The 12,768-nt window shown below is 39.2% G+C and overlaps 1 protein-coding gene across 1 annotated transcript in view; it reads left to right on the top strand.

Moving 5' to 3' along the window:
• Positions 1-12,768, top strand: part of PTPRN2 (protein tyrosine phosphatase receptor type N2) — a 651,416-nt gene that overhangs the window by 588,067 nt on the left and 50,581 nt on the right. The window contains 1 exon segment of the mRNA XM_065830742.2: positions 7,386-7,459. Within this exon segment, the coding sequence (XP_065686814.1) occupies positions 7,386-7,459 (74 nt within the window).

Genomic DNA, 12,768 nt, shown 5'->3' on the forward strand with positions numbered 1-12,768 from the left:
AGTGCTTTTCAATGCTGGAATATACTTTCTGTAGAAGAATGGCATCTGTAGCCATTCAACAGAAAGAAGTTTGGCGTGTGTTTAGACAAGTTGGTATCATGTCCATCCAACAACAATACCAGCAGTCTATAATCAGAGCTAGATGATCTGTTTAGCAGATACTCAGCTGTACTGAACGAGCCCCTTTAGGCTTCAGTGGATAAGATTGCAAACTGGCTTCTCTCTCTGCTAGGCTTAGGATATAAAGAAAAAAAACAGCCAGTGTTTGTATTCCTAGAATATGCTCTTTCCTGTAAGCAGCCACCTTTCTAAGCCTGAAATAAAAGCAACATATTTTTCATATGCAAATATATGTATCTCATAGATTACGTTAGTAATCTATGGCCACACATTTTATTAAGCAACCAATGAAAAAAACCCTGGAACTGAGAATATATGCATAGTCCACAGCAACAAAAATGCTCTCAGTCAGTGTGCCCACAATCCAGATGGGTAGCTTGGCAAACATATATATCTATTTTAATTTTTAAAGTGCCCTGAAAATATTAATTTTCCCTATGAGAGTCTTGAGTAAAGTACCATTCCTCCTTTAGAAATGGGGAAATGACAGGCAACACATTAAGTAAATGTCAGAGCCAAATTTAGAGTGAAGATTCTTTAGAAGTACATGATAATTTAACTGAGCCCATCAGTCCTTGCATATTTGCTTCAGCAGACTTTGGCTCTCTTGTTTATGTAGTGGTTCTTTTTGCCATACTTTGCTGCTTAGGAGAGGAGTTCACTAGTTTGGCAATATGAATTCTCCTGAGTAAATACGGTGCTGGTCAAAAGCTTTTTGGGGCAACAGCAACAGTTTACTGACTTCCATGTGTTTTGGAATCAGGTCTGTTGAAAACTTTTAAAGGAGTCACCCTGGAAATTAAAGGAGTGCAAGACTTCTGTGCTCTTTTCCATCCTGAAAAAATAGCATTTAACAAACATGATAGGAAGTGAAAATTGCACCATGATAATGTGTATTGATCCAAGTTAATCTTCCTGCGTAAAGTGTTCTTTTCAATGTGGATTTAGAACCAGACCATCTTAAGGTGTTCTAAGTCCCTGCTCATAAATTAAGCCAGATTGTTTCTGGTTGCTGCCTTGGAGACAGCATGGGAGCTACAGGTGTTGCCAGAAACTGCTAATTCAGCCCATGTGGAACATGTGTCTGCATGATACAACCAGCAGTAAGATAGGGACCCTCCAACTCAACTGTCCTAACTCTGAATCCAGAAGTAACATAGCTGTGACAGTACTAAAGAGCGGGGCTTTTTAGTTTGAGTGTCATGCCACACTAGCGAGCTGGACTATTTGCAGAGCTGAGGTTGTTTTCATCATATGGTACCATGTGGATGAATCAGCCTGAGCTGATCAGACTTCAGCTGATGAGTCTCTGCCATTGCTGCTTCTGCAGCAGATTGTTATTGCTGTTCTTCCCATCGCTGAGCCTAGACTGAGTCGGTACTACCTGGGAAGGTATTTGGACATGGACAGGGTGGCTGCAATTTATCTGAAGCTTTAATTAGAAGTATTTTAGCACATTTAAAATCCTTCAGTACTTCTACAGGAGGGAAATGCTGGTTTTTGGCTTTGCTACAATGTGGGAGCTTCTATTGTAGCTATTAGTGCACTGAGAACTTTCCTTTTTGACTGAATTGCACAAGATTACCTGACCGCACTTTCAGAAGTTGCTGCCCACTGGTAGACATCTGTCATGTTATATCCTTAAAACTACTTTAATGATGGGTTGACAGTGTGGCATAGAGTTTAAACAATATTAAATTTTGATAAGATGATGGTTATTGTAGACTCTAAGATTAGACTGATATGAGAAAGAGCCCAGTTTGCACACTTTTTTGACTATGTTTGACATTGAAATTATGGCAAGAAGTCACAGATTTGTCTCATAATAAATTAAGAAGCAAAGCTGATATGCTTTTGATATGCTGCAAAGTTGTTATGCTACATTCAATGTATTCTCAGAGAATAATGCCTTGTTAGCATTTCCTTACCCCTTTTATATTCATAATCACCTTGACAAGGTGGAACAAGATTGCCAATTCATGTAGAAGATTTCATCTTGGGAAGGCTTCAAAGAGTATCATGTTGTCTTTACTTTGTGTTTTCCTCTCTTAACCAGTCTTAAAATAATATGGTATTATTTTTTTGCTCATTACATATCTAATATAATTTCTAGTTTAACATTATATTTAATCTCACAGTTTTATCATATCTTATTCTTATACCTATCTTACCTATTTAAAAACAACTTTTAAAGTCCTTGGTAGCAAAACACCTTGACACTGCACTTAAGAAATTACTAGTTTCAAAAATTCTAACCATTGAAGCAATTTGGACATTCTAGATTAACAAAACTGCATCGTTTTATCCAAACAAAAAGCAGACTGCTTTAGGGCAATGGGATACCTTTTCTGTATGAACACACGAGCAGCTCAGTTTGTTATGTCCATACTTTTTCTTCTTGCATCTCTGCAAAATAAAATCATCTTAATAGGGTTAGTACTGTATGTTATTATTTATGTATACCATAGATACATATTGGTATTTTAAACATTTGGCAGAAAACTTCTTGCAGTGAACATCTGTCAAAACCTGCCTACTGTAGCTGCGCCTATGGGTCATGGTATATATTAGAACAGCCTGCTTACCTCTGTGCTTTGATTTTCCTGCAAAGGACAGCAAAGCATTTGAGGGCAGAGTGTACAGCCAGGCGATGTGCACCAAGGATGGGATCACCTGAGCAGAGGGTACTTGCTCTCGGTGTGTGCGTTGTCCGTATTAATAATGCATGTACAAGTAGTGCTCTGGAATAAATGAATTTGATTTGAATTCACATCTAAGAGTTCCATTTTGTGCAGACACCTGTGGGCAAAATAATGATAATCAACAACTTACAGTTCTTCACAATCTTCAGACTCTTCCACATTTGCTACTTAGTGGTTCTTCACTTTTTTACTTCAATGTAGTTCTGTGTAGTGCTTTGTATGGAAAAAAAAAAAGTCAGTCTAAATCAAAAAGGAAAAGAATGATGATCCAGGCAGAATGTGTCAGGTTAATTGTTGGGAGGTTCGCTCTGCTCTGTGATGCCTGGATTCAGACAACCCAAAGGCATCCATATTCCGTGTTTCCAGCCTTCATTTGTTGATTCTGTTCCTTCAGAAGCATCTGGCTAAAAGGAAACAGAAGATGGAAGGAATTAGGTGAGATGTAAGTCTTATTTTTCCAAGCTTTCAATGCCCCTCTGAAAAATGACAAAAGTAATAGATCTTCATTCATAGATCTTCATTTGCTCCAGTGGGTGGATTGGACTAGATCTTTCGAGGTCCCTTCCAAACCCTAACATTCTGTGATTCTGTAATTCATTAATCACAGGGCCACTGTGAGATAAATAGAAGTCTGTGAGATCACATGCCACTCTACTATTGGTCGCTGTTTCAATAATACACATAAATATGATGTTTTGCTCTCAACTCAGTCATTTAAACATGGGACTCCAGTGCCATTTGAGATACGTAAACTATTCAAGGTACCCACACAGAGCTAGTCAGTAAACATGGGCTCTGTAGGAGACCCATACCCTCCTGGGTGCTGGCCTGAGTGTCCTTGGCACACTTCAGATATCAGTAGAAGCCTACACTGACGCATTGAATCAAGTTATCTGGGCATGATTCTGTGAAATTGTAGATTAAGATGCAAGTGTCTTCATGTAGCTGTCTCCTTGTGAACCAGGTTTTGTTCACAGAATCACAGAATGTTAGGGATTGGAAGGGTCCTCGAAAGATCATCTACTCCAATCCCCCTGCCGGAGCAGGAACACCCAGCTGAGGTTCCACAGGAAGGTGTCCAGGCTGGTTTGAATGTCTGCAGAGAAGGAGACTCCACAACCTCCCTGGACAGCCTGGTCCAGGCTCTGGCACCCTCACTGAGAAGAAGTTTTTTGTCATATTTAATTAGAGAAGAGCTGGTCGCTGCAGTGGCACAAGAGATTTGCGCAATGGCCAGAAGTTGGTAGTTGGTTTCCAGTGAAATTAATAGCTTTAGAATGGCCTCATATATGCTGTCTGAGCTTCAGGTGCTGGTCCGATAGGGTACAAATCTCTAGGCCTTGTGTCATACCTGTTGCAATGTCTCATCTACAGTTTCTCAAATGATGTGACATGTCCATGTTTAGCCACGTAAATTAAACTCCATTAATTGTAACCTAGAAGATAAGTAGTAGATAAGTAAGTAGACTCCAAAAGTTAGGTTTCTCAGTCTATAAATTGAGTTTCTATATACTGCACACTTCTGTGTGCTTTCTTTATGTTTTATCTTGTATCCTCTATCCTTTATATTTTATACTTTATGTTTTATATGCATATAAAATACAACATTGTGTTACTGTTCTCCTCAACTATAGGTTAGTACTAGTCTTCCTTAGGGAGCTTGTGTCTGCCATACATATCCATCTATACATTTTGCTTTTCTTTCAGCTGTGGCTTATCCGGAGCAATAGCAAATGCACAGTAGCTCAGCATTCAGCAGTAGCTATTGTAGATATTCGAAATGATGACTAGTCGTAGCTTGACCAGATTGCAGTAGCTAGTAACAGCATTTGTCTTTTCTCTCACTTCCTTCTTACTCTCCCTCTATTCTCCTATTTCTTCATCTTTCTTTCTCACTTTTTAGATTGATCTTATACATCTTCCTTTTTTTGTCATCCCCTTCCTTCCTTTTATTTCCTGCTTCTTTTGCTTCTCTTTTCTTGCTTCTAACATAATCAATATGCAGTTTACAAAAAAAACCCTCCTGTACATTCAGCATTTTCCCCATTGTTGCTTTTTGTTAACATAACAAACTAGTGTCCGTGGTATTATTTTTTCTTTCTTCTTTTTCTGCCTGTTTCTGAAGAGTTATCATGCTAGTTCCTAGAAGCTTTGAGGTGATAACAGGCATAGACAAGCACAATCTGTTCATTGTCAATATGAACGCTTGATGCTGCAACTGAAGCACACACGGGTGCAAACTCTTGATATACACAGAAAACACGTGTACAACCTTTTTTGCACACTTTTTCTGAGTGCAAATACAAAGTCTCACCACCTTTTCACTACCCAGGAGTTAACATATCTCACCCTCTGTTAAACACTTCGAAGACAGCAGGATAATAAAATAGCACACTAAATCAGAGAGTCTGGTTAAAACATTATGTGGTTTGTTTTGTTTTGTTTTAAATATATATATATATATCTCCTGAAGTTACTGATCTGCCATTTGACTTTTATTGGAGAGTCCCACTGACATCTGTTTGCTAAATACTGATGAATCATAGTCTGCTCTCTCTCCCTCATCCATTTGAAAGCATTTCACGCATTTTCTTTGGTGATTAGTTCAAACACTTTTGCTGTCCAATGAATGAGGCTTTTCCTGAGTGCTTACTTAGCTTCAGATACGTGAGAGACCACATTTAGTGCATGTAACCTGCCTGTCATCTCCTGCATAGCCGAAAGGTTTCAGAGCTGTAGTTCTTCAAACACTCTGTGACAATGCTTGTTGTAAGCTTTTCACTAAAAAACCTTGGATAGCCCCAAGATCTCAGATGTCACAAGTTCATTTTTATTTTCCGGATTTTCTGTGCAGTGGTTTCAAAGTAAGCTGGACGTGAATATTGTGCATGAACATGTTTCCTTTCTCATCTTCTTCATCTTCCTGTTGTGTTGAAGCCTTATCAGAGGAAATAATTTTATGTGAATAGCAAATAATGACTTTTCATGCATTTGATGTGACTTGTTTACCTCTAATCTTATTCCAGGAGAAGGCTGCTCGCGTTGATGGGTTAAATATTGCTGATGAGATTGAGCGACTATAAACACACTTGTACAAGCACACCTTTGTCTGTCTCACATATTGAACTGCCATGACATTACTGCTGAATACACCTCAGCAGTGCCCAAAACCTGTCTCTCTGCTTTAATGTGTGGTACCTAAAATGTTTGATAACTCATTTATTGTTCCTTATTGTTAAAATAATGATTGGTACTTAATAGTTTTAAAAGCCAGCTTGTAATTCTGCTATTAAGAGTGATGTCACAGGCCACTAGACAAGGTACAAAGGGGGAGTGGGTGTGTTCCTGTACTCTTCTGTTGTCTATTCGAATAATTGGTGGAAAGATCCTCTCAAAACCCCAGTATCCATGTTCACATGGTTACAGAAAGGGCAGCTCCATGACCTCTCACCACAATATACTGTGCAGTGTAGGTTTTCTGCAAAGTATAAATTGTGCTCGCTGTGTATCAGGTACAAGTCGTTTGACCTTCATATGTAAAAACTTAAACATCTCTTGCATAAATTATCTGCGTGCAGTCTGGTCTTTCTTTCTTTAGTCAATGGGAAGGAACAGGCACTTCTCGAGTGCAATTTGGCCTGTTTGAGACAGCTAAATCAGGATGAGATGACTCATGACATAGAAATATTTCTTTTCTCTTAGCAGAAAGTGAGTCTAGATGAGTGGAAGAGATGCAGACATCTGCATTGTCACTGTCGAAGCACAGACAAATAAAACCCATCCATTACATATGTCCTGAAGTAAAAAAGAAAAAACACCACTGGAGTTTGGGGTGTACCAGCTCTAGAACTAATTGAGCTAGCACTAGGGAAAACACAAGTTTTAAAGTAATAGAAGAATCTTGACAATGGGCAAACATGAGTAAGTCTTCTGTGTCCAGAACTGCTCTTTTCTTTACTAGTGGTGTCTGCACTGGCTACATTACCAGCAATATAGAATATCTACATGTGCTCCAGTTGTGCTTACAGGTGCAGTTGTTTTCGGCATTTTCTCTTGCTCACAATCATCTCCAAGTGATTTCATCTCCCCACGTCAGCAGAGCAGCACCACACAGAACTGCTGTTTGATCAGGACAGATTAACTTACTGTCCAGCTCTCATCTGTACTTCAGTGTTCCAGCTGTTCATTTTATAGAGAAGCCAGATGAACAAAGTCATCAGCTTCCTTCTCCCCAGACCCTGAAACACTGGAGTGTTTTCTATAATACTGTTTCTTTTCTAGTCATTTGCCTCGTTTAAATCTCAAACTCCTTGAGCAACAGAGATTCCCCCTTTTCCTGTGAGAGGCTGCAGCACATTCTGGCACATCTCATGAAGACATGCTTTCTGATAGTCAGCCTCTGGAATATCTTAGTGCTTCGTTGGGAGTCAGGAAGAAATATCCTTTCTGATATTTACTGTTTACCTGTCTTGAAATTCACATTAATCTGACTTTGGAATTTTTTAACTTAAATGGGTAGAATACTTGTATAGAAACTTTATTTTCTTATTTTCTCCTTTGCAGATGATCATTCCAGGATATGTCTGAAAGGTGAAAATAGCCATGACAGTTCTGACTACATCAATGCTAGCCCAATTGTAAGTACCGTAACCTATGAGCAATAATCCACATGGTCAGTCCCTGTCTTTCCTTGTTGTTAAAATGTGCTAACTTGCAGCACCTCACTGCTCAGGTTGTGCAACCTCAGGATGTGAGCACCTCACGATTCTGATGCCTCAGGCTGTCCTTTCAAATTGAAGAGAAATAAATCTTCTGTGTGTGCATGCAATACCCTTCGAGTTTGTGTACCAAGAAAACAAAGTCACTAGATGGTCATATTTCTACCTTGTAATACTGTCAGATTTTCTGTACTTGATATTATTAACTTACAGGTTATAAAGTTCAACGCTTAGCAGAGGCTTTTCTTTGAGAAGGTAAAACTTGCTTGCTCTTTTTTCCTTTGTCCTACTAGCTAGGAAAAATGGTTTCTGTGGGTATGGAGAGCTGAGCTCCACAGGCTTCTGAACTTCTTCTGCATCAGCAAGTGATACTTCCTCTTACCTTTCTTCCTCTTTTGCCCTACAGATGTATAGCTTGGTGTTTCTGTAGCTCTCCTGGTCCTTCTCAGAGCTCGCTGTTTTGAAAGCAAGGATGCGATCCCTTACCACTTGTGTATTCATTCAAACTGCAAAATAGGTCAATCCAATTTTTGCCTCCAAATGCTCCAACATGGCCCAGCTGCCCTTTGTCACCCTACATAAACTGAATATGAATACTTTATTGTATGTGAAAGGTGATAAAGAGAAAAGGTCTCTGTCTTGAGACATGGAACAGGTATGACAGAACCAGTAGCATTGCCCTGTCATAGCATCTCAGTGTAAGTGTCATGATATCCATTTTAAGGAGGAAAAAGACACTGTGTCCTTGACTGCCATGAGACTGCTAGTATTGGAGTCACTTTTGCTCATGGTTCTTGTTCCCGTTAATTGGGCACTAAAAAGTTGTTATAGGGAAACTATAAGAAAGAACTTAGGATGGAGAATTAGATCTCACTGCAGTGAGCCATTACTGTCTTATTTTCCTGGGGAGTAGCACTCCCCCAGTAAAATCACTTTGTGTGGGCAAGGCAGCTGACAATTTGCAACAGCATGAAATTAAAGGCTGCTTCCTTCCAATGTTGCTGACATTTTTTTCTTTAAAAAACTCACAACTACGTAGAAACTCTTCTCTGAGGTTTGTTCTTGTTACTTCCCGCAGAGTTCAAAAACTTCATTGCTTCGACCAAATGTTTTATACAAAGACTTAAGAAATACACAGAACCCCCAGAAAAAATCTTCAGGATGATTTTGTCTTTGACGTGGGATAGAGGGTAAACCAAAGCACCTGCACGCTGCAGGGTTTGCCAGCTGCCATTTTAGAAGACAGAGTGGATACACACAGATTAGGGCAGGTTTTAGAATACTTTTAAGTATGTCTCTGACTAGACCAAGCTCTAGCTGGCCCCAGGATCAGGAGATCAGAGTAACTTGGTGCTCCAAGGAATATATATCCTGCTTGTAAAGTCATGCACAGAGGTCCAGCTCCAGGGCTTCAGCGCTGTTTGTCTGTCTCCAGGGAGCATTCAGTGAGTTATGTTTGGTCAAACCTTAATTTGATAGCAGAACCTGAGAGGTTTTGTGGCAAGCAGAGGAGTGGGAGGTGTTAACTGGAAGTGTGATATTGTGTTCTTGTAAGAGTTTGGTTGTAATTTGCATGACTACAGCACGGTGCAGAAGTGAAATTACAGCATCTGTAGACAGTGCTAAGCCAGGTTCAGTGTTGGCAGTAGTACAGATGCTGTGTTTTTACCAAAAACCCAAGATGGGCTTCTGCAACCTGCCCAAAAGTCTGTGTAGATGCAGCTTAACTGTTTTTAGTACACAAATTTGCTTGGGGAAGGGTAAATTCTTGCATGTGTGTATATGCCTGTTGTGATTCTCATTCTGGATTATAGTGTAACTGTTCCCTTAATTATGCTGAAAAGTATTAAATTAAGTAGTGTTGGAGGTAGAGAGTCAAGACCAAGATACCCCATTGATACAACTGGGAAGAGATTTGCTTTGTCAGAATATCTGAAGCTAATGCAGGCAGAAGCTCTCTGCTTCCACAGCTTTTACTCTTATGGTTTTACAGGGAGTTGTAATTTTGCCCTCCCATACAGCAGTTAGTAAGGGTATTTTCTTTTACAAGGTTAGAAGATATTACTTTTTTTCTAGCTTTCCCAGACTAAAGAGTTTTGTTCAATGAAACAAGTCACACTGATGAAGCAAAAATTTTGATGGTTGTCTCTATATCTCTTACACAAATATTTCTATGCCCAGAGATAAGTAGGTGCACAAGTGTTTCATTGAATTGGGACAAGCATCCAGCATCTTGCATAGCCATGAAAAGCTGCCAAGAGAAGCTCTTGAGTTCCTCTTCTTCATGGTAGGACAGGGACTCTGCTGTGTGGGAAGAAGTGCCACAACCCACATTTGTGTAGATGACCCGTTACTCCAAGGAAAGAAATGCTCCAGATGGTTTTGTGAGTTCATTTCACTAAGTCAATAGTCATTTTACTATTTTGAAAGCAGTAGTTAAAAGGTGTATTTCCTGAAGCTGATGCAGTGGAAGGTTGGTAGGAGGAAATCACTACTTTGCAAGCCCGTAGTTTGGAAAGATTCCCTGCAAACTGTTTCATTTCAGAACAAATTAAATATCTTCAGGTTAGTGTAAATGCGTTTGTTAATTTGGTATAGTTTTTGTGTAATTAGTAGAATATAGGAGTCTCTGTTCTCCCCACTTTGGAAGCCTACTGGACTATTATACTGGGCCCTTGAAGAATCAGATAAATATTGCAGAAGCAATATTTATTGTGGCTGTACAGCCGTTGCAGCCTGCGCTGGACATACATGCTGCTACTACTGCTGTTTATTTGAGCCCTTTTCTGTTAGCAGACACACATTTAATCAATGTCTTTTTAAGTGTACAGTGGACTACCAGTAAGTCTGCGTTCATTCGCTCTTGCAAAAATCCTTCCATTTCTTTCCTTCAGACTGCTGCCTTTCAACTTAAATAACCTCAGCAATTATCATGTCAATACAGGGATGTTTCTGATGCATTTGCGTCTTGCAGTGCTTGGGTTAGGAGTGAGCATTGTAGTGAGCTGCAAGATGGGCATTAATAGCACAGGATCAGTATGGTCTGAACTGAGTAGAAGAGGATTTTTCCTCCCTACACGTGTGAGATATCTGGTGAGGGAAGAGTGTAAAATAAAGTAATTATATTTGAGCTTTGGAAAGGGAGGCTTCCAGTCGTGTACATGTCACTGGGTATCTCCAGCTTCTGGGTCAGTGATCCAGTCTCCAGCTGGGGCTCACTCAACCTTAAGTTAAGTCTAAATGAGTGCAGCAGCACACCGTAAAAAAATCCTGTGCTAGACAATGTGCTGGCCACCTGCCCACATCCTTTCAAAGGATGGTACCCCCCTCAAGACCTCCTTTCTTTCCAATATGTTGTGAAAACTGGGGATAGATTGATGGCCTCACCATGGCTGCGAGTGGGTGAGGAGAGTCAGCAGAGATTTAGTCCAAGTTCTTCCCCTAGGTCTTTAATTTCACTGTAATGTGAGGCCAGGCAAAATGAGTCCTTGGGAGAATTTGCAGGGTAAAAGTGGGGTAGAAATGTGTTCCCTCCTCTCTGAAATAACATAAAGTACTATGATAATAACTCTGCTATCAGCAGCTGAATGAAAGGCTTGCAATTACAGCACAAGGAGACCCTGACTGTGCAGAATAAAACTGTGATAATTACATCTGTCATATTTGTACTTAGTCCTCATTAAATTTCGGGAAAATCATCCAGTAGTAAATAATGTGCAATCTTTGCTTTTAAATCAGAGGTCATGAAAGTAAATAGGAATTCTGTTTTTCCTCATATGGTGTCTAAGAGAGAAAAAAATCCCATCAACTACATTTAAAAACTCAGTTTGCTTATTATTGAAGACACCAGACTGAGGAATGTCATTAGCATGACAGTTTGTTCAAACACAGCATACAAATTTCATCACCAAGAATAGACTCTCAAAATCATAATGACATTCCAACCAGATTTACTTCTTTCATTCCATTAGAGGTTTTAAAGGAAGGATTTAAAAATTGTTTTAAATTTTAATTCAAACATGAAGATGAAGGCTAGTCTACCTTTTTAATTTTAATGCTGAGATGAATGATTGCGAAGTTCATCTGCATTTACTGGATACACCTTCTTTTACAAAAACAAATATATTTTTCTTTAGTGACTGTGTATACTCTGTGTAACAAATACATGTATAAAAGTAGATTCTATTGTTATTATAAACACAATAAATCTGGAAACTACCCAGTCGCTTGATTCCATACAGATTTTTAAGGTGTTCAACTTTTTTTCCACTATATTTATTCTACACTAGATCTCATTCTGATCTCATATGGTTTAGGAATATTTCAGCTGGACTCAAAGGATTTACATCAAGGCAAATATGGTGTGACTGAGACTGCATCTCACCCAGTATCTTTCTTTGTGGAAAGTGTGGATCTGACAAGCTGAGGGGGAAGGTAAAGGGCAGCAATGAATCGGAGTATCATTTCCATGAGATTTCAAAATGGTCCTTGATGCCCATTGACTCCTTTACTTCAGTTTATATTTTCAGACGACTGCTTAACAAGCATCTAAATGTACCACTCTCAAGTCCAAATACAATACATTTGAGGATTTACTCCCAGAATGTATTGATTTTGCAGTATTTCATCAGCATTATCAGTAAAATCAAACAGCAGCATGATCTCTATCTAAAAACTCAACAAAATTCAGACTTCTTCAGGGAATCCTTGCAAAGTAAGGCAAAGATAAGGCAACTGGATAGTAGAACTCTTGCAGGAAAAGCTAAAGGAGTGGCTTTTATTCTGTAGTAAAGCAAAGGTGGAATTGTGGTCTGATTTTAATGATGTAACTAATTGTGATACTGTGTTCTTTCAAGATTTTCCTACATTAAGGTGCTCTAAGTCAACTTTCATTACAAAGTCCTGTAGAAAACCACAAGTCACGCCACTAACCAGTCTAATATATGGGGACTTTGTGGTTCGGTTTTCTGAGGTATTTATTTTCCAACAGTAAATCTGAAGGCTCCTCCTTTTTGTTTCCATTTGCTTTTCACAGGGGTAGTGACAGAAATCACCACATTCAATTGCATGGTCAGTTACAGTAATCCTTGATCCCTTTCTTTCCCTAATACAAAATCACGGAAAAAATAAATTGAAGCATTATCAGCAGACTTGCCTTTGTTGTACTGCAGCAGAAAATGAGAATTCCACCATAGCAGAACAGTTGTAATAATTGCAGCTTTTTCTTT

This window comes from Patagioenas fasciata, chromosome 2, assembly GCF_037038585.1.
Source record: "Patagioenas fasciata isolate bPatFas1 chromosome 2, bPatFas1.hap1, whole genome shotgun sequence".
NCBI lineage: Eukaryota > Metazoa > Chordata > Aves > Columbiformes > Columbidae > Patagioenas > Patagioenas fasciata.